General features: G+C 45.9%; 1 protein-coding gene across 1 annotated transcript; it reads left to right on the top strand.

The window, feature by feature from the left end:
- The first annotated feature begins 85 nt into the window (after nucleotides 1-85).
- On the top strand, nucleotides 86-23,058 carry F2R (coagulation factor II thrombin receptor). Its single transcript, XM_077287286.1, has 2 exons — nucleotides 86-398; nucleotides 20,601-23,058. The coding sequence occupies exons 1-2, from the start codon at nucleotides 323-325 to the stop codon at nucleotides 21,776-21,778; spliced, it is 1,254 nt and encodes a 417-aa protein (XP_077143401.1). The 5' UTR covers nucleotides 86-322; the 3' UTR covers nucleotides 21,779-23,058.
- Nucleotides 23,059-23,659: the final 601 nt, after the last annotated feature.

Raw genomic sequence — 23,659 nt, 5'->3', positions numbered from 1 at the left:
TTACCACCACATGTTAAGTATCTCAATGAGTGACTCACACAGCGACACTCGGGAAAGCATTGACCCGAGCGCTCACTCCTCCTCCCCCACAGCCCACATCACCCTGCAGGACCGGCCACCGCCGCCACAGTAACAAAGACACTGAAGCGCCTGCTTCTCCTCCAGATAAGCACTAGTCCCAGCTCGTTACACGGGGATCCTGCCTCCGGCCATCAGGGGCTCCCACTGGGGAAGAGTCGCCCGCAGCTCCGCGACTTCTACACCCGGTGTGAGCAGCAGGGCAGAGACCGGGAGAGGACAGAGACTGCGAGAGGACAGAGACATGGAGAGCAGCCGGCTGGTGTCACTGCTGTGCCTGACGGGGCTGCTCTGGGCCGGCCAGTGTCAGAGGCAGAGAGGTGAGGAGGAGAGCACGGGGTATATACTACACAGGGTGTATGTAAGGTATATACCACAGAGGTGAGAGCACGGGGTGTATACAGGGTATATACCACAGAGGTGAGAGCACGGGGTGTATACAGGGTATATACCACAGAGGTGAGAGCACGGGGTGTATACAGGGTATATACCACAGAGGTGAGAGCACGGGGTGTATACAGGGTATATACCACAGAGGTGAGAGCACGGGGTGTATACAGGGTATATACCACAGAGGTGAGAGCACGGGGTGTATACAGGGTATATACCACAGAGGTGAGAGCACGGGGTGTATACAGGGTATATACCACAGAGGTGAGAGCACGGGGTGTATACAGGGTATATACCACAGAGGTGAGAGCACGGGGTGTATACAGGGTATATACCACAGAGGTGAGAGCACGGGGTGTATACAGGGTATATACCACAGAGGTGAGCGCACGGGGTGTATACAGGGTATATACCACAGAGGTGAGCGCACGGGGTGTATACAGGGTATATACCACAGAGGTGAGAGCACGGGGTGTATACAGGGTATATATCAGAGGTGAGAGCACGTGGTGTATGCAGGGTATATATCACAGGTGAGAGCACGGGGTGTATACAGGCTATATATCACAGAGGTGAGAGCACGGGGTGTATACAGGGTATATACCACAGAGGTGAGAGCACGGGATGTATACAGGGTATGTACCACAGAGGTGAGAGCACGGGGTGTATACAGGGTATATATCACAGAGGTGAGCGCACGGGGTGTATACACCACAGAGGTGAGAGCACGGGATGTATACAGGGTATATATCACAGAGGTGAGAGCACGGGGTGTATACAGGGTATATATCACAGAGGTGAGAGCACGGGGTGTATATAATGTGTATATCAGGTGAGAGCACGGGGTATATATCACAGAGGTGAGAGCACAGGGTGTATACAGGGTATATATCACAGAGGAGAGCACGGGGTGTATACAGGGTATATATCACAGGTGAGAGTACGGGGTGTATACAGGGTATATACCACAGAGGTGAGAGCATGGGGTGTATACAGGGTATATATCGGAGGTGAGAGCATGTGGTGTATACAGGGTATATACCACAGAGGTGAGAGCATGGGGTGTATACAGGGTATATACCACAGAGGTGAGAGCATGGGGTGTATACAGGGTATATACCACAGAGGTGAGAGCACGGGGTGTATACAGGATATATACCACAGAGGTGAGAGCACGGGGTGTATACAGGGTATATACCACAGAGGTGAGAGCACGGGGTGTATACAGGGTATATACCACAGAGGTGAGAGCACGGGGTGTATACAGGGTATATACCACAGAGGTGAGCGCACGGGGTGTATACAGGGTATATACCACAGAGGTGAGAGCATGGGGTGTATACAGGGTATATACCACAGAGGTGAGAGCACGGGGTGTATACAGGGTATATACCACAGAGGTGAGAGCACAGGGTGTATACAGGGTATATATCACAGGTGAGAGCACGGGGTGTATACAGGCTATATATCACAGAGGTGAGAGCACGGGGTGTATACAGGGTATATACCACAGAGGTGAGAGCACGGGATGTATACAGGGTATGTACCACAGAGGTGAGAGCATGGGGTGTATACAGGGTATATATCACAGAGGTGAGCGCACGGGGTGTATACACCACAGAGGTGAGAGCACGGGATGTATACAGGGTATATATCACAGAGGTGAGAGCACGGGGTGTATACAGGGTATATATCACAGAGGTGAGAGCACGGGGTGTATATAATGTGTATATCAGGTGAGAGCACGGGGTATATATCACAGAGGTGAGAGCACAGGGTGTATACAGGGTATATATCACAGAGGAGAGCACGGGGTGTATACAGGGTATATATCACAGGTGAGAGCACGGGGTGTATACAGGGTATATATCACAGAGGTGAGAGCACGGGGTGTATACAGGGTATATATCACAGAGGTGAGAGTACGGGGTGTATACAGGGTATATATCACAGAGGTGAGAGTACAGGGTGTATACAGGGTATATATCACAGGTGAGAGCATGGGGTGTATACAGGGTATATATCACAGAGGTGAGAGCACGGGGTGTATACAGGGTATATATCACAGAGGTGAGAGCACGGGGTGTATACAGGGTATATACCACAGGTGAGAGCACGGGGTGTATACAGGGTATATATCACAGAGGTGAGAGCACGGGGTGTATACAGGGTATATACCACAGAGGTGAGAGCACGGGGTGTATACTGGGTATATATCACAGAGGTGAGAGCACGGGGTGTATACAGGGTATATATCACAGAGGCGAGAGCACGGGGTGTATACAGGGTATATATCACAGAGGTGAGAGCACGGGGTGTATACAGGGTATATACCACAGAGGTGAGAGCACGGGGTGTATACAGGGTATATATCACAGAGGTGAGAGCACGGGGTGTATACTTGGTATATATCACAGAGGTGAGAGCACGGGGTGTATACTGGGTATATATCACAGAGGTGAGAGCACGGGGTGTATACTGGGTATATACCACAGAGGTGAGAGCACGGGGTGTATACTGGGTATATATCACAGAGGTGAGAGCACTGGGTGTATACAGGGTATATACCACAGAGGTGAGAGCACGGGGTGTATACAGGGTATATATCACAGAGGTGAGAGCACGGGGTGTATACAGGGTATATATCACAGAGGTGAGAGCACGGGGTGTATACTGGGTATATATCACAGAGGTGAGAGCACGGGGTGTATACAGGGTATATATCACAGAGGTGAGAGCACGGGGTGTATACAGGGTATATACCACAGAGGTGAGAGCACGGGGTGTATACAGGGTATATATCACAGGTGGGAGCACGGAGTGTATATAGGGTATATACCACAGAGGTGAGAGCACGGGGTGTATATAGCGTACAGGTGCTTCTCACAAAATTAGAATATCTTCAAAAAGTTAATTTATTTCAGTTCTTCAATACAAAAAGTGAGAATCATATATAGAGTCATTACAAACAGAGTGATCTATTTCAAGTGTTTATCTCTGTTGATGATTATGGATTACAGCCAGTGAAAACCCAAAAGTGATTATCTCAGTAAATTAGAATACTTTATCTCAGTAATTTAGAATACTTTATAACACTAGCTTAAAAAATTATTTTAACCCCTTCACCCCCAAGGGTGGTTTGCACGTTAATGACCGGGCCAATTTTTACAATTCTGACCACTGTCCCTTTATGAGGTTATAACTCTGGAACGCTTCAACGGATCTTGGCGATTCTGACATTGTTTTCTCGTGACATATTGTACTTCATGATAGTGGTTAAATTTCTTCGATATAACTTGCGTTTATTTGTGAAAAAAACGAATATTTGGCGAAAATTTTGAAAATTTCGCAATTTTCCAACTTTGAATTTTTATGCCCTTAAATCACAGACATATGTCACGCAAAATACTTAATAAGTAACATTTCCCACATGTCTACTTTACATCAGCACAATTTTGGAACCAAAATTTTTTTTGGTGACGGAGTTATAAGGGTTAAAAGTTGACCAGCAATTTCTCATTTTTACAACACCATTTTTTTTTAGGGACCACATCTCATTTGAAGTCATTTTGAGGGGTCTATATGATAGAAAATACCCAAGTGTGACACCATTCTAAAAACTGCACCCCTCAAGGTACTCAAAACCACTTTCAAGAAGTTTATTAACCCTTCAGGTGTTTCACAGGAATTTTTGGAATGTTTAAATAAAAATAAACATTTAACTTTTTTTCACTCAAAATTTGTTTCAGCTCCAATTTGTTTTATTTTACCAAGGGTAACAGGAGAAAATAGACCCCAAAATTTGTTGTACAATTCGTCCTGAGTACGCTGATACCCCATATGTGGGTGTAAACCATTGTTTGGGCGCAGGGCAGAGCTCGGAAGGAAAGGAGCGCCATTTGACTTTTCAATGCAAAATTGACTGGAATTAAGATGGGATGCCATGTTGCGTTTGGAGAGCCCCTGATGTGCCTAAACATTAAAAACCCCCACAAGTGACACCATTTTGGAAAGTAGACCCCCTAAGGAACTTATCTAGATGTGTGGTGAGCACTTTGACCCAACAAGTGCTTCACAGAAGTTTATAATGCAGAGCCGTAAAAATAAAAAATCATATTTTTTCACAAAAATGATCTTTTCGCCCCCAATTTTTTATTTTCCCAAGGGTAAGAGAAGAAATTGGACCCCAAAAATTGTTGTGCAATTTGTCCTGAGTACGCTGATACCCCATATGTGGGTGTAAACCATTGTTTCGGCGCAGGGCAGAGCTCGGAAGGGAAGGAGCGCCATTTGACTTTTCAATGCAAAATTGACTGGAATTGAGACGGGATGCCATGTTGCGTTTGGAGAGCCCCTGATGTGCCTAAACATTGAAACCCCCCACAAGTGACACCATTTTGGAAAGTAGACCCCTTAAGGAACTTATCTAGATGTGTGTTGAGCACTTTGACCCAACAAGTGCTTCACAGAAGTTTATAATGCAGAGCCGTAAAAATAAAAATCATATTTTTTCACAAAAATGATCTTTTCGCCCCCATTTTTTTATTTCCCCAAGGGTAAGAGAAGAAATTAGACCACAAAAGTTGTTGTGCAATTTGTCCTGAGTACGACGATACCCCATATGTGGGGGTAAACCACTGTTTGGGCGCATAGCAGAGCTCGGAAGGGAAGGAGCGCTATTTTACTTTTCAATGCAAAATTGATTGGAATTAAGATGGGATGCCATGTTGCGTTTGGAGAGCCCCTGATGTGCCTAAACATTAAAAACCCCCACAAGTGACACCATTTTGGAAAGTAGACCCCCTAAGGAACTTATCTAGATGTGTTTTGATAGCTTTGAACCCCCAAGTGTTTCACTACAGTTTATAACGCAGAGCCGTGAAAATAAAAATTCCTTTTTTTTTTCACAAAAATGATTTTTAGCCCCCAGTTTTGTATTTTCACAAGGGTATCAGGATAAATTGGACCCCAAACTTTGTTGTCCAATTTGTCCTGAGTACGCTGATACCCCATATGTGGGGGGGAACCACTGTTTGGGCGCATGACAGAGCTCGGAAGGGAAGGAGCGCCATTTGGAATGCAGACTTAAATGGATTGGTCTGCAGGCGTCACGTTGCATTTGCAGAGCCCCTGATGTACCCAAACAGTACAAAGCCCCCACAAGTGACCCCATATTGGAAACTAGACCCCCAAGGAACTTATCTAGATGTGTTGTGAGAACTTTGAACCCCCAAGTGTTTCACTACAGTTTATAACGCAGAGCCGTGAAAATAAAAATTCCTTTTTTTTTTCACAAAAATGATTTTTTAGCCCCCAGTTTTGTATTTTCACAAGGGTATCAGGATAAATTAGACCCCAAAAGTTGTTGATCAATTTGTCCTGAGTACGCTGATACCCCATATGTGGGGGGGAACCACTGTTTGGGCGCATGACAGAGCTCGGAAGGGAAGGAGCGCCATTTGGAATGCAGACTTAAATGGATTGGTCTGCAGGCGTCACGTTGCATTTGCAGAGCCCCTGATGTACCCAAACAGTACAAACCCCCCACAAGTGACCCCATATCGGAAACTAGACCCCCCAAGGAACTTATCTAGATGTGTTGTGAGAACTTTGAACCCCCAAGTGTTTCACTACAGTTTACAACGCAGAGCCGTGAAAATAAAAAATCTTTTTTTTTCCCACAAAACTTATTTTTTGGCCCCCAGTTTTGTATTTTCCCAAGGGTAGCAGGAGAAATTGGACCCCAAAAGATGATGTCTAATTTGTCCTGAGTACGCTGATACCCCATTGTTGGGGTAAACCCCTGTTTGGGCACACGGGAGAGCTCTGAAGGGAAGGAGCACTGTTTTCCTTTTTCAACGCAGAATTGGCTGAAATTCAGATCGGATGCCATGTCCCGTTTGGAGAGCCCCTGATGTGCCTAAACAGTGGAAACCCCCCAATTATAACTGAAACCCTAATCCAAACACATCCCTAACCCTAATCCCAACAGTAACCCTAACCACTCCTCTAACCCAGACACACCCAACCCTATTCCCAACCGTAAATGTAATCCAAACCCTAACCCTATCTTTAGCCCCAACCCTAACTGTAGCTCCAACCCTAGCCCTAACCCTAGCAATAACCCTAGCCCTAACACTAGCCGTAACACTAGCCCTAACCCTAGCCCTAACCCTAGCCCCAACCCTAGCCCTAACCCTAGTCCTAACCCTTGCCCTAACCCTAGCCCTAACTCTAGCCCTAACTCTAGCCCTAACTCTAGCCCTAACCCTAGCCCCAACCCTAGCCCTAACCCTAGCCCTAACCCTAGCCCTGACCCTTGCCCTAACCCTAACCCTAGCCCTAACTCTAGTCCTAACTCTAGCCCTAACCCTAATGGGAAAATGGAAATAAATACATTTTTTAATTTTTTTATTTTTCCCTAACTAAGGGGGTGATGAAGGGGGGTTTGATTTACTTTTATAGCGGGTTATTTAGCGGATTTTTATGATTGGCAGCTGTCACACACTGAAAGACGCTTTTCATTGCAAAAAATATTTTTTGCGTTACCACATTTTGAGAGCTGTAATTTTTCCACATTTTGGTCCACAGAGTCATGTGAGATCTTGTTTTTTGCGGGACGCGTTGACGTTTTTATTGGTAACATTTTCGGACACGTGACATTTTTTGATCGCTTTTTATTCTGATTTTTGTGAGGCAGAGTGATCAAAAACCAGCTATTCATGAATTTCTTTTGGGGGAGGCGTTTATACCGTTCCGCGTTTGGTAAAATTGATAAAGCAGTTTTATTCGTCGGGTCAGTACGATTACAGCGATATCTCATTTATATCATTTTTTTATGTTTTGGCGCTTTTATACGATAAAAACTATTTTATAGAAAAAATAATTATTTTGGTATCGCTTTATTCTCAGGACTATAACTTTTTTATTTTTTTGCTGATGATGCTGTATGGCGGCTCGTTTTTTGCGGGACAAGATGACGTTTTCAGCGGTACCATGGTTATTTATATCAGTCTTTTTGATCGCGTGTTATTCCACTTTTTGTTCGGCGGTATGGTAATAAAGCGTTTTTTGCCTCGTTTTTTTTTTTTTTTCTTACGGTGTTTACTGAAGGGGTTAACTAGTGGGGCAGTTTTATAGGTTGGGTCGTTACGGACGCGGCGATACTAAATATGTGTACTTTTATTGTTTTTTTTATTTTATTTAGCTAAAGAAATGTATTTATGGGAATAATTTTTTTTTTTTTTCTTTATTTAGGATATTTTTTTTTTTTTTTTTTTTACACACATGTGGGGAATTTTTTTTTTACTTTTTTACTTTGTCCCAGGGGGGGACATCACAGATCATTGATCTGGCAGTGTGCACAGCACTCTGCCAGATCTGCGATCTGCTGTGCAGGGCTGCAGGCTTACCAAGTGTCTGCTCTGAGCAGGCACTTGGTAAGCCACCTCCCTCCCTGCAGGACCCGGATGCCGCGGCCATCTTGGATCCGGGACCTGCGGCGAGGAGGGAGGTAGGAGACCCTCAGAGCAACGCGATCACATCGCGTTGCTCCAGGGGTCTCAGGGAAGCACGCAGGGAGCCCCCTCCCTGCGCGATGCTTCCCTATACCGCCGGTACACCGCGATCATGTTTGATCGCGGTGTGCCGGGGGTTAATGTGCCGGGGGCGGTCCGTGACCGCTCCTGGCACATAGTGCCGGATGTCAGCTGCGATATGCAGCTGACACCCGGCCGCGATCGGCCGCGCTCCCCCCGTGAGCGCGGCCGATCGGCTATGACGTATTATCCCGTCGAGGGTCAGATAGGCCCAGGTCACCTCGACGGGATAGTACGTCTAAGGTCACAGAGGGGTTAAAATCTGAAATGTTGTCCTACTGAAATGTATGTTCAGTAAATACACTCAATACCTGGTCAGGGCTCCTTTTGCATCAGTTACTGCATCAATGCGGAGTGGCATGGAGGCGATCAGCCTGTGGCACTGCTGAGGTGTTATGGAAGCCCAGGTTGCTTTGATAGCAGCCTTCAGCTCATCTGCATTGTTGGGTCTGGTGTCTCTCATCTTCCTCCTGACAATATCACATAGATTCTCTATGGGGTTAAGGTCAGGTGAGTTTGTTTGCCAATCAAGTACAGTGATACTGTTGTTTTTAAACCAGGTATTGGTACTTTTGGCAGTGTGGACTGGTGCCAAGTCCTGCTAGAGTATTAAATTTTCATCTCCAAAAAGCTTGTCGGCAGAGGGAAGCATGAAGTGCTCTAAAATCTCCTGGTAGATTGCTGCACAGACTTTGGTCTTGATAAAACACAGTGGACCTACACCAGCAGATGACATGGCTCCCCAAACCATCACTGATTGTGGAAACTTCACACTGGACCTCAAGTAGCTTGTATTGTGACCTCTCTACTCTTCCTCCAGACTCTGGGACCTTGCTGTCCAAGGTCTAGTGTGAAGTATCCACAATCAGGGATTGGGGACCATGTCTGCTGGTGGCAGTGCCATTGGCAGTGTATATGTTGTTAGCTTAGGCTACTTTCACACTAGCGTCGGGCTCGGCCCGTCGCTGTGCGTCGGGCCGACGTTCCCGACGCTAGCGTTGTCTCCGCCGCACAACGGGGGCAGCGGATGCATTTTTCCAGCGCATCCGCTGCCCCATTGTGAGGTGCGGGGAGGTGGGGGCGGAGTTCCGGCCGCGCATGCGCGGTCGGAAAAAGCGGACCGTCGTGAGCAAAAACGTTACATGTAGCGTTTTTTGCTCCCGACGGTCCGCCACTGCACGACGCATCTGTCGCACGACGGGTGCGACGTGTGGCAATCCGTCACAATGCGTCGCTTCATGTTAATCAATGGTGAAAAAACGCATCCTGCAAACACTTTTGCAGGATGCGTTTTTTCGGCAAAACGACGCATTGTGACGGAATGCAGTTAACGCTAGTGTGAAAGTAGCCTTATCCAGCGGTTCCCACAGGACTCTAGTCACACAATGACGGAAAACATATACATTACACTATAGACAAAGTCAAAACACAAGCTAATGGCACACAGACTAACGCAGGAGAGAGTGATGTGTGAAATCTGCCGTATATGGGAGGTCCCCAGAGCAGTGTAGGGTACCGGACCCCGCACCTTCTCTGCTGCTGTGGACCCCAAATATTGCAGAATTCTTCCCTGCAAACATGTGGTGCACAGAGCAATAATGTGGCTCCTGTACATACTGGACCCCCTATGTCCAACAACTCCCACAGTGGGGTTTTCTCTGTCTACCTGTTATACCTCCACACTATTAGTTGGGATTTCCTACACATTTGCCCCTTTTTTCTGCAGTGATGTCTGCCTCATGTGGATGTAGCCGTCCCACCTGCGGGGTTTGGGTTTACCCCATGTTATGCCCCTTTCCCATGTGGCTCAGTCAGCACGGCTCCAATACAGGCACAGGATGTTTCTTTATTAGAGCGAGTTATCTGTTGTCACATTGTTGTCTCTTTACAGCTATTTACAAACAAATATTTAAAAATTGGGCCATTTAGCAAAAATATTTTTCAAAAATATCAATTTGCCTGCGAAGTGCCGTCTGATTTTTTTTATGCTCGTTCAGCTGCTAACAATGGGCTTGGATTGATTGATAATGCCGCACATTGTGTGTCTGAAGCTTTTGTTTCTGGTTTCTCGGAAATTCAACCTCCTATTCAGTTCTGGCAACAAAGTGAAAGCTCTCCCCAGGGCGGAGCGGCCATGGTGAGATGTGCGGTGTGTGCCCGGGTCAGGACGAGTCAGTGCTGCTCTGGCTTCTGACATTTCTGTAATGGAAGCGCACATGGATAAATGTGATGCTATTACATGAAAGTATCTGAATGCACAAAATACCCCATTTATATTGGATGAAAAAGTTTTTCCCATTGTCAACAAATGGACCAGAACAGGACAAATCTCAGGAACCCAATTGCCAATGTACCTGCAAATGTGCTGCTAGTATGCTGTCCAGTGGCTATACACATGAAATAAGTGTCAGCCGATTGATCATATGGCTGACTGCCATCTCTCCTAACTCCCCCATACACAGAGACATCCTGTGTACATAGAAACGCATGGCTCTGCTGGGCGCACCTCTGTCCTATGTGATAGAGCTGCTGCCACAATCATCTGGCAGCAACTAGTCCCCCCACCATACAAAAGGATCAGGCGACTGGATTCCAACCAGGAGTTAAGCCTGTACACAAATGATCTGTATTCCATATGTATTTTTAATTAGCAACTGGATTGGACTTTGGCATAACAAGGAAAAAGATCAGTTCCCAAACTTACTGCATAGTGTTAATTCCTGGAGGTCAATGTGAGTATACAGTCTGCTCCAGAACTCCCCCTGGTGGCAGTTCCTGGCATCCAAAATAGCATTAGTTATCTTAATTGATATATATATATATATATATATATATATATATATATATATATATATATATATATATATATATATATATATATATATATATATACAGTGGTGTTCAAAAGTCCTGCATAGGATAAATTGATTTTTCAAGTTTTAAATGTTTTCTGTCGAATATCTTCGGTGCTAATATGACATATTATATATGGTTTTGTTCAGAATACAATTTTGCATTCTCTCCCTGCAATATTTTTAGCTTTTGAAGCAGTTTTGCCTGAAATTATTGCAACAATATGGGAATTGAAAGCACAACTATATATTGTACAGCTTCAGATCCAAAATTAGCCAATCACAGATGAGGTTCTTGTGACCAATCATAACCTGGATATGGCAGCCAATCACATTGCATTACATTGCATCACATCTGCTGCTTTGTTTGTTTGTTTTATCTGTTGGTCTATCTAGTGAATCATACTGTAGAGTTTTATGATGGGAGCCTTCAGATTTTTGTCAGCGGAGGATCGTGTGCGAGTTGTGGTGCTACATGAAGAGGGTTATACTGGCCCCCAGATCGCAAGGAAGGTCGGCTGTAATCAGAGCATAGTCGTAAGAATTTTGCAGAAACATAAGCAGCTAGGAATTACCCAGGACAGGCCCAGATCTGGTCGGCCCAGAAAGTCAACTAAAAGGGAGGATAGAGTACTGATAAGAACATCCCTTGCCAATCGAAAGCTCACCTCTCCTCAGCTTCTGCGAGAATGGCAAGAAAAGTGCAATATTGAGGTAGCAACATCAACTGTTAGGAAGAGATGTTTGGAAGCAGGATTGAAAGGGTGCAAGGCCCGAAAGAAGCCATTGATGACAACCATACAAAGACAAAGGAGAAAACTGTGTGCATTGAAATATTTAAAATGGAGGAAGGAGGAGTGGGAAAAAGTGCTAATTAGTGATGAAAGCACTTTTTGCATTTTAGGAAATGATGGCAAGTCTTATGTGAGAAGGTTCCCACATGAAGAGTACAAGCCAGAGTGTTTGAGCTTCTCTGTGAAACATGTAATGAAAGTAATGGTCTGGGGCTGTATGGCAGCCAATGGTGTTGGAAGAACAAGGTGGCTACTATTGACTGGCCAGCTCAGTCCCCGGACCTCAATCCAATTGAAAATTTGTGGCACAAGGTATCATTAGAGATATCTAGAAAACAGCCAAGGACCAAGAGTGAGTTGATTGAGGCTCTGATACAGGCCTGGAACCACATCATCACGCGTGAACATCTGCAGAAGCTTGTTCACTCAATGCCACAGAGATGCAAGCTGGTGCTCAAGAGCAAAGGCTGGCCAATAAAGTATTAGAAGCTTAATATGCACTCAAAAGGCCCTTTTCAGGACTCTGAATTAAATAAAAAATAATAAATCTTAAAAAGTAAAATTTAAGTCTGTGTGAACGTGCATTGGAAGTTAATGAACTTAGAAACCTGTTCACCATTCTACACACTGTACTGGTGTAGGTATGGTTATGCTGTAAAAAAAATTATCAAAAATGCGCATGCCATAAAATTAATACACTTGGGACATTCAAAAATGAGTATGGCAAACAATGAGGGATTACAAAAACACATATGTCCCACCAGTTTCACTGTAGAGCTGCAGAAGTATGAAACATATAGTTTTCTTCACGCCTATGCAGGACTTTTGAACACCACTGTATATATATATATATATTTTAACCTGGTGTAAATGACATTGTTTTCCTGAATCTCACATTTTTTGTCCATTCTGCTTTCCAGTCTTGAGATATCCTGAGTCTCTCGGTGTGGTTCTCAATAAGGCTATGTGCACACGTTGCGGATTGGGGGTGCAGAATTTTCTGCAAAAAATCCGCATCTCCTGGCAGAAAACACAGGTGCAGATTTGACGTGTTTTTTTTATGCGGACTTTGTGCGTTTTTGTTGCGGATTTTGTGCGTTTTTTACCACTGCGGATTTCTATAATGGAGGGGTGCAGAAACGCTGCAGATTCGCACAAAAGAAGTGACATGTTACTTCTTTTGATCCGTAGCGGTTTTCTTGCGGAATTTTCCACACCGTTAGCACATTTTTTTTCCTATTGATTTACATTGTACTGTAAATCACTTTGCGGATCTGCAGCGTTTCTGCGCAGAAAAAAGCGCTGCGGATCCGCACTAAATCCACATTGTGTGCACACAGCCTTAGGCTACTTTCACATTAGCGTTGTGCACTGCACGTCGCAATGCGACGTTGCGGCGCACCGACGCATACTGTGGAAGCGCAGCACAATGGTTTTTGGTGGCGACGGTCTGACGCAACCGTCGCACGACGGTTGCGACGTGTGGCAATGCGTCGCACTGCGTCGCTAATGCAAGTCAATGCAAGCACTTTTGCAGGATGCGTTTTTCTACAAAACGCCGCATAGCGACGTGCAGTGCACGACGCTAGTGTGAAAGTAGCCTTAAGGTACCTTCACACTCAGCAACTTTCCAACGAGAACGACAACGATCCGTGATGTTGCAGCGTCCTGGTTAGCGATCTCGTTGTGTTTGAGACGCAGCAGCGATCTGGATCCCGCTGTGATATCGCTGGTCGGAGCTAGAAGTCCAGAACTTTATTTGGTCGTCAGGTCGGCGTGTATCGTCATGTTTGACTGCAAAAGCAACGATGCCAGCAATGTTTTACATGGAGCTAACGACCTGTGAGAACGATAAGTGAGTCGCCGTTACGTCACAGGATCGCTCCTGCATCGTTCTGGAGTTGCTGTGTTTGACGTCTCTACAGCGACCTAAACAGCGACGCTGCAGTGATCGGCTCGTTGTCTACATCGCTGCAGCGGCGCTGAGTGTGACGGTACCTTTAGACTTCCACAGAGAAGAATTGAAGCCCACTCCCACTTAGCTAAAGGTACCGTCACACTAAGCAACGTCGCCAGCGATCTGTGACGTTGCAGCGTCCTAGGGAGCGATATCGCTGTATTTGACACGCAGCAGCGATCAGAATCCCGCTGTGAAATTGCTGGTCGCTGCTAGAAGGTCTGCACATTATTTGGTCGCTAGGTCGCCGTGTATCGCCGTGTTTGACAGCAAAAGCAACCATACCAGCGACATTTTACGCTGGTAACCAGGGTAAACATCGGGTTACTAAGCGCAGGGCCGCGCTTAGTAACCCGATGTTTACCCTGGTTACCAGCGTAAAATGTAAAAAAAAACAAACAGCACATACTTACATGCTTCCCCCGGCGTCCGCTTCCCACACTGACTGAGCGCCGCAAATTGAAAGTGAAAGCACAGCACAGCGGTGACGTCACCGCTGTGCCCTGCTACTGCCGGCGCTCAGTCATTACAGGAAGCGGACGCCGGGGGACGCATGTAAGTATGTACTTACATTTTACGCTGGTAACCAGGATAAACATCGGGTTACTAAGCGCGGCCCTGCGCTTAGCAACCCGATGTTTACCCTGGTTACCCGGGGACCTCGGCATCGTTGGTCGCTGGAGAGCGGTCTGTGTGACAGCTCTCCAGCGACCAAACAGCGACGCTGCAGCGATCGGCATCGCTGTCGCTATCGCTGCAGCGTCGCTTAGTGTGACGGTACCTTAAGATAACCTTGACTCTGCGTGGTCAGTGCTCTATTCACCTGTATGGGAATGGTGGTATACACATTTTACCATTGCTTATATAGACAGTAAGTGCAGCAGAGGACATAAATCCGCATCCCCTTTCATATGCAGTTACTGGGCCTCAGTTCTCATGATTGGTGGAGGTCCCAGCAACTAGGAATCCTGTAGATTGGGGATAAATGTTACTTTAAACCTGGTTCCGGTTCATGAAAACCCCTGTCCCCGGATGCAGTATGTTTAAAAAACTAGACTAGCATTCGTCATCCTCCCCAGGTCCAGCACTGAGTCTACATCGCTGCTCCTGGCGTCTGTTATTGTCAGGTGCGCTGACGTCAGTGCTGCAATCAGTCAGCTCAGCGGCTCCATACGAGTGCACAAGCCGCTGAGCTCACCGATTGGCTCACTATCAACGTGATGTCAGCGTTGCAGAAAATACCAAACATCAGGAGCAGCGGTGGAGACTCAACAATCTGCAGCTGGAGGATGGGGGTTTGCCATAATCGACACCTTTATCTGTACATCTATGCATGAATTTGTAGCTCTTTTAATAACTACTTCTGACCCCATTAAACATACATTAGAAATGTATCACTAGCATAGAGTTTTGTGGAATTTTATAAAGAAAATATCTATATCATATCGTCCTTTTGGGATGGATAGTTACTATCAGACTTTGATAGAACAGTAAAGTGTTAATGATCCTTGAGGCGATCATCTGTGATCGTGCCTGACCTATAAAGCCTCCCTACTGGTGATGTGATGGGCTTCTACCTGGCTGACACATCTGCAATCACTTGCAATAGCAGCAGAAAAGATCTCGGTCAGATCTACAGTATACAATTGTGAAAGTAAGACATGAAATTGTCACTGAATTCCGAAAATATGAAAAAGTATTCCATCCCCCCAACCTTTGCCCCCCATAGCCCAGCACATGGCACTGTTAAGAGGTTCTGACTCAGCTGCTAAGCATCCTGTGATCAGTGGGAGGTCATGGTCGTACACATGGGATTATGGAGGTCGTCATTTAGGATAGCTTTCATTACTTCCACATGTGAAGTGGAATGATTGCCGCTATTGTAACTACTGAGGGCTCCTCCAGACGTCTGTGATGCTTCTCATACACATAGAAATGACCGATATTCATCAGTGTTGTGTCTGTGAAACTCTTTACCATCTGAGCTTCATCCTTTTTCTATATGAGGTTCCTCAAGCTTTTGATGTGACCAGCATGGCATCCGAGAGCCATCTGAGGTTTTCATGGACCCATAGACTTTTATTGGTTTGTTGGACAATTATTGGTCCTCAATGCTATTTGCTATTTCTAGTCTCCAAAGCTTATGCTGGGATACGCCATTGTTTATAATGTCCCAGACCCCATGGATCCTGAGCATGAGGGGCTGCATTGCTGGTATAGTGATGGTGCTTTCACATTGTGTTCAGGATGCTGTCGGTGGTCCCTGTCAAGGTTTAAATGTGAGTCCCCCGCAGAACAGGATTGGGACATACATGCCGGCAGGTCCACAGACTTTAATGGTACTGGCGGAGTGAACGTGCGCTCTGCCGTACATCATTTTCGAGTGTGTACTCCTACTGGAGGTGGACGCTCAGCCGTAGAAGACTGACACTGACTGTCCGCTTCCAGTAGGCATACATACAAATCTCATAAGCCCCAGTGGGGCCACCAAACCGGTGCCTGAACACAGTGTGAAAGCAGCTTTTCCCACAAAATACAATTACCGCCTACTCCCTGTAATCCCTATCTAATAGTGATGAGCTAATATAGTCGTTACTCGAGATTTCTCGAGCACGCTCGGGGGTCCTCTGTTAGCCAGCATAAGTACATGTGGGGATTCCCTAGCAACCAGGCAACCCCCACATGTACTTATGCTGGCTAACAGATGTAAATCATTCAGCTGCGGCAAGAAAAACTAAATCTCCGAGCACTAAAAAATACTCTGAGGACTCCCGAGCGTGCTCTGGAAATCTCGAGTAACGAGTATATTCGCTCATCACTACTATGTAACCCGAGAACAGGGGTCCCATAGCGCCATGTGTAAATGGAGCTGGGGTACATTAGTTCGATCACCACTCCTGTGCAAAGTGTGTTTATGAAACATCCATTATTTGCAAAAGGCCACACACACACAGAATAAATGACCCCGCGGTTGTGGTGCAGAGCTGTGGGATTGTTAGTTTTCGACCCTGCAGGGATGATGCAGTGTTACGGTATGGAGAGTGCAGCCCCATGCTTCTGTCCAGCTGCTGCTTATATTCATTATGTTTTACTTTTCTTGCTGCCCCATCAGATAACCCAGAGCTCGTCTCCCCAGTGATCACTTCTAGGTCAGAGTTCAGACATGTCAAAACAGTTGTAAAGGGATGACATCATGTGGCTGGCAGGCAATCATCCAGTGCATTCCAATGCTGCTTCCTGTGCCCGGGCCTAAAGGAAGGAAAAATGAGAAGAAACTAATGTGAGGTTCCTGGAACTTTGCTTCCATTTCTGGCTCCATGGGTGTAAGTGATACCGGTCCGACGGGCTCATCCATGAAGATGATTGCTTTAATCTGTTCTATTTACTATGTACCATGCACTATATGGCAGGTTTCTGCTGTATCCGTATCTCTCAGGGTCCGTGCACACCACATCTCCTAGACTCAGGGGAACCCGCTTAGTTTTTGAAACAGGAGGCGCTGCAGGAACCTCTGGCGATTCTTTTTCCAGAGGCGTCTTTTCTGTCATTTTTTTGCAGTACGGTACTTTCCTGAGCATTTTTCGGATGTTTTCAGCCCGCTTTTATTTAGAGGGTTTTCCCATGGTTATTTGAAATCCTTTTTACTTTAGTCCAGGGGACCATATCACACATGATTGGATTAAATGCATAGCCCAGTGTTCTGTGTCACACATGATTGGATTAGATGTATGGTCCAGTGTACTGTCATATGTGATGGGATTAGATGCACAGCCCACTATTCTGTGTCACACATGATGGGATTAGATGCACAGCCCAATGTACTGTCATATGTGATGGGATTAGATGAACAGCCCAGTGTGTTGTCACACGTGATGGGATTAGATGCACAGCCGAGGGGATCGTGTCACACATGATGTGATTAGATGCACGGCCCAGCATACTGTCACACATGATGGGATTAGATGCACAGTCCAGTGTTCTGTGTCACACATGATGGGATTAGATGCACAGCCCAGTGTGTTGTCACATGTGATGGGATTAGATGCACAGCCCAGCGTACTGTGTCACATGTGATGGGATTAGATGCACAGTCCAGTGTTCTGTGTCACACATGATGGGATTAGATGCACAGTCCAGTGTTCTGTGTCACACATGATGGGATTAGATGCACAGCCCAGTGTGTTGCCACATGTGATGGGATTAAATGCACAGCCCAGCGTACTGTGTCACATGTGATGGGATTAGATGCACAGTCCAGTGTTCTGTGTCACACATGATGGGATTTGATGCACAGTCCAGTGTTCTGTGTCATACATGATGGGATTTGATGCACAGCCCAGCGTGTTGTCACATGTGATGGGATTAGATGCACAGCCTAGCGTACTGTGTCACACGTGATGGGATTAGATGCACGGTACAGGGGACCATATCATAGATGATAGGATTAGAAGCATGGTCCAGCCAATCGTATCACACATGATGGGATTAGATACATGGCTCTGCTCATTCATGCTGGAACGTGAATGAGGCTTTTCTGCGGCTGGCAATCCTCATTCTGTCGTCCCTGCACACAGACGGCGTTACACTGAGCAGAGCCGAGTCAGTGACCAGTCAGCTTTCTCCAGCCCATTGATTTCTATGCAGCAATTATCTGCTCGCCTCCTTCCCCCTCTATCATCTTCTGAAGAGTTGTTGTTATACATCTTGCAAAATCATATAAAATCTAATGATATACTGTAGTGATAACAGTGTAGACTCCAGAACAAACCACTAATATCTGAATGTATTACAGCAGAACTTGTGCTGAGCTTTATAGTTCTAGTATTCTACAGTTTTGCTACTCACCAGAGCTGTGACTCAAGGAGGAGAGCCCGCCCTGTCAGAGACCAGAAAGGAGACTACATTGCTTTGAGCTGCTTAAGAGACAGCATGAGAATATTCCTTTAAAGGGAATATGTCAGCAGGTTTTTGTTATGTAATTTGACAGCAGTACAATGTAGGGACAGAGACCCTGATTCCAGCGATGTATCACTTAGTTTACTGGGTGCCGCAGTTATGATAGTCACAGTTTTCTCTACTGCAGATTAGCAGAGCTCAGTTGTTGAGCTGTGTATATCCCCGTACACAATACAGCTTTCTGTGTGCGTTGTATAGTGACAGAGCGCTGCTAATCAGTGCTGGGGGTGGGGATGGACCAGGAAGCACGAGGCCAGATGTCTTATAGTGATTATCGCTTGCTGATAAAACGCTGATTGTATTGAAATAGCAAAACACAGCCTAGTAAGTGTCACATCTCTGGATTCGGGCTCTGTCCCTACATCACATTGCTCTCAGATTACATAGCACAAACTTTCTGACAGATTTCCTTATAAGGCCCTAAACTGTCTCCAACCTGTAATTTAATGAAGATCTTTTTCTGGTAAATTCTGCTTAAGGGAGTAAAATAAGTTTAATTTCCCTGGTAAGACCGCAGTATGAAGTTGTGGAGGTGCAGCCCACCCCCCCAGGTTGTCTCAGTCATCACAAGGCACCTCCATCACTTCTGCACATGCTCAGTGGAGAGGTGCTTTGTCTTTGGCTTCCTCTGCGCTTGTAATGACATGTTTTTGTTTTATTCATATAAAAATGTGAAGCAGCTTTTTCACTCTAGTTTCCACTTCAAAGTACCTTGATTCTTAATTTTCCATTTTTGCCATATTTGTGCCAGTGTGACAGTTTACCGTGCATTTACCAGTAATTGTACTGAATGGGATTATTAACATCTAAAAGGGATTGTTCTGTTATCAATACACTTTGTTTCAGTGGTGTTTGGATTTTCAGCTATCAGCCTGGATCCTTGGTTTTCCAGCTCCACTTCTAGCCATATCCTTCACTACAGGAAAGTGTTTCTCAGGTCATCATTGTTGGGTGTGAAGGGGGCTGGCCGGTTGCTCAGGTTAAGGGTACCGTCACACAGTCACACTTTGATCGCTACGACCGTACGATCCGTGACGTTCCAGCGATATCCATACGATATCGCTGTGTCTGACACGCAGCAGCGATCAGGGATCCTGCTGAGAATCGTACGTCGTAGCAGATCGTATGGAACTTTATTTCGTCGCTGGATCTCCCGCTGACATCGCTGGATCGTTGTGTGTGACAGCGATCCAGTGATGTGTTCGCTTGTAACCAGGGTAAACATCGGGTAACTAAGCGCAGGGCCGCGCTTAGTAACCCGATGTTTACCGTGGTTACCAGCGTAAAAGTAAAAAAAAAACAAACCGTACATACTCACATTCCGGTGTCAGTCCTCCGGCGTCTCAGCTTCTCTGCACTGTGAGCGCCGGCCAGCCGGAAAGCGAGCACAGCGGTGACGTCTGACGTCACCGCTCTGCTTTCCGGCCGCTGTGCTTACACAGTGGAGAGAAGCAGAACGCCGGGGGACAGACACCGGAATGTGAGTATGTACGGTTTGTTTTTTTTACGTTTACGCTGGTAACCAGGGTAAACATCGGGTTACTAAGCGCGGCCCTGCGCTTAGTAACCCGATGTTTACCCTGGTTACCCGGGGACTTCGGCATCGCTCCAGCGCCGTGATTGCAACGTGTGACCGCAGTCTACGACGCTGGAGCGATAATCATACGATCGCTGCGACGTCACAGATCGTGCCGTCGTAGCGATCAAAATGGCACTGTGTGACAGTACCCTAATAGCTGGGCCGAGTCACTTCCCTGCCATAGTGGGAACTTTAGCCGCCTATTCTGGGACCCAGACTGATAGTGAATATTGTGGCACCATTATATTAGTGACTTGTTATAATTCCAGAATGCACAGATCTAATCATTTTTTGGAAGTAGACAACCCTTTTAATGGGTTCAAAAAAAAAGTTGACTTTGAAAGTTGCACGTAAAGAGCACAAGCTAATTTTTTTTTTTTTCCCATGTGATCTCAGGTTATGAGAAAGGAAATTTGACCTTGAAAACATTTTACAGCGTTCCTGTTGACGATGAATTTGAGGAGTTTCCGGAAGAGGCAATTGATGCATCCGGGGAAGGGTCTGGTTTGGAGCCAAAGTTGCCTCGTAGTCACACTGTGATAACTGAAATCAAGAAGAATATCACAAGCCAGGCCGAACAGTATCTCAGCAGCCGATGGCTGACCGTGCTGGTGCCGTCGGTGTACACCGTGGTATTCATTGTGGCTTTACCTCTCAATGTAATGGCCATCATCATATTCCTGTTCAAGATGAAAGTCCGGAAACCGGCGGTGGTCTACATGCTGAACCTGGCCGCCGCTGATGTGCTGTTTGTCAGCGTGCTCCCTTTCAACGTATTCTACCGATTGTCGGGGAATGACTGGCTCTTCGGATCAGGCCTGTGCCAGTTTATCACTGCAGCGTTTTACTGTAACATGTACTGCTCCATCCTGCTCATGACCAGCATCAGCATGGACAGGTTCCTGGCCGTGGTCTTCCCGATGCATTCTCTTTCCTGGCGGACGATGAATCGGGCTTGGCTGGTCTGTTCCTTCATCTGGATCATATCTATTGCTAGCGTTGTACCGCTCTTCTTGAGTGAGCAAACGCAACGCATCGCCTCTCTGGACATCGTAACCTGCCATGACGTCCTGGACCTGAAAGATCTCAAGACCTTCTACCTCTACTATTTCTCCACTTTCATCTTGGTCTTCTTCTTCTTTCCCTTGATTATTACGACCACTTCCTATGTTTTCATCATCCATAGCCTGAGCAGTTCTGGCCTTGAAAACTCATGTAAGAAGACCCGAGCCTTGGTCTTGGCGATTATTGTGCTTTGTGTTTTTATTATGTGCTTCGGGCCAACAAATTGTATCTTTTTGATCCATTACTTGTATTTCTACCATGGGGCTAATGAGTCCTTGTATTTTGCCTATATCCTTTGTGCCTGTGTTAGCAGCGTCAGTTGCTGTCTTGACCCCCTTGTGTATTATTACGCGTCCTCACAATGTCAAAGGTATCTGTATAGTTTGCTGTGCTGCAAGAAGGCGGAGAAACCCATAAGCAGCAGCGCTCAATTAATGAGCTCAGCAAGCAAAAACGAGACTGGCGTCACGACTGTGAAGAACAGCATATACCGAAAACTGTTAACCTAGACATTGCTCCCTTAATCCGGGGACTTTATTATCTTTTACAGCACACTTTAGCCTTTGCGGTGTCATTTTGGCCGTACTGCTTGGGCTATTCCTTGCAGAACGGACTTTTCTTTATTCCTAGCACTATGGTCATATGATTGTGGTGAACTATTAAGGCATTAGAGTGAATATGTCACCAGATTTCAACTTACAAACTACATACATCAAGAAAAAGATCTTACACCTGATGGGACTGGTGTACTTACTTTAAAAATTCAAATCAGAAGGGCTGTACAGTCCTCAAATCAAAATTTTCATTTTAACTTAAAGGGATATTCTTATCTCCAAGATCCTATCCCTATTTGTAGTAGGTGTAATAATAATAATATTAGCAAATACCTCCAATTAGAAATGTAGTATAGCTTTACTGATTATCTGTCTTTCTTCATGTGCAGGCATTGCAGGACCTTAGGTATCCATGATTAGGACCACTGATATAGTGACTGCTAGTGGTTGTAACCATGGATACATAAGGTCCTACAATGCCTGCACATGAGGAAAGACATAGCGAATCAGAAAAAGTATACTACATTTCTAGTTGGAAGCATTTGCTAAAATTATTATTACACCTACTACAAATAGCGATAGGAGATGGGAATACCCCTTTACGGCCGGGGCCATTTTCACAAAGGGTTACACAGCCATTCTGACATGAATTTCAAAAGTAAATATACCAGCCTCATCAGGTCTAAAACGTTCTTTTTAATAAGTTTGTATTGTGAAATCTGGTGACAGATCAGCATTAATGATTCTATAAATATGTAAATGGTATGTAAACGTATATTCAACAACTTCAGAATGGAAAACGATAAATCAAGCAGTTTATTCTGGAAACTGTATTTTGTGGCCTGAACTTATATATTATCAGGAATCATTGTGAAACAATCAACATCTTCACCTTTGTGACCTTATCTCTGACCCAGTATCAGCTTTTCCCCTCCATTCCCATGGTCTGCCATATCACGGCATCCTTAGCTGGTGGCCTGCGGAGCAGCGGTAATCTAGTATGACATCCCTAAGGGTACTGTCACACTCTGCAACTTTCCAACGATCACGACCAGCGATACGACCTGGCCGTGATCGTTGGAAAGTCGTTGTGTGGTCGCTGGGGAGCTGTCACACAGACCGCTCTCCAGCGACCAACGATGCCGAGGGCCCCGGGTAACCAGGGTAAACATCGGGTTACTAAGCGCAGGGCCGCGCTTAGTAACCCGATGTTTACCCTGGTTACCATCGTAAAAGTAAAAAAACAAACACTACATACTCACATTCCGGTGTCCGTCAGGTCCCTTGCCGTCTGCTTCCCGCTCTGACTGAGTGCCGCCGTAAAGTGAAAGCAGATCACAGCGGTGACGTCACCGCTGTGCTCTGCTTACTTTCCGGCCGGGAGTCAGTCAGAGCGGGAAGCAGACGGCAAGGGACCTGACGGACACCGGAATGTGAGTATGTAGTGTTTGTTTTTTTTTACTTTTACGATGGTAACCAGGGTAAACATCGGGTTACTAAGCGCGGCCCTGCGCTTAGTTACCCGATGTTTATCCTGGTCACAAGCGAACGCATCGTTGGATCGGTGTCACACACAACGATCCAGCGATGACAGCGGGAGATCCAGCGACGAAAGAAAGTTCCAAACGATCTGCTACGACGTACGATTCTCAGCGGGTCCCTGATCGCTGCTGCGTGTCAGACACAGCGATATCGTATGGATATCGCTGGAACGTCACGGATCGTACCGTCGTAGCGACAAAATTGCCACTGTGAGACAGTACCCTAACACATAGTGTACGTCGGGAATGGAACGCTTTATTCAGTGTTTCTGTTAAATCGCTTCCGTGTTGCTTT

The sequence above is a fragment of the Ranitomeya variabilis genome, chromosome 1, assembly GCF_051348905.1.
Source record: "Ranitomeya variabilis isolate aRanVar5 chromosome 1, aRanVar5.hap1, whole genome shotgun sequence".
Classification (NCBI taxonomy): domain Eukaryota; kingdom Metazoa; phylum Chordata; class Amphibia; order Anura; family Dendrobatidae; genus Ranitomeya; species Ranitomeya variabilis.
Note: the sequence above shows the minus strand (reverse complement) of the source record. Positions and strands in the feature narration are given on the sequence as shown.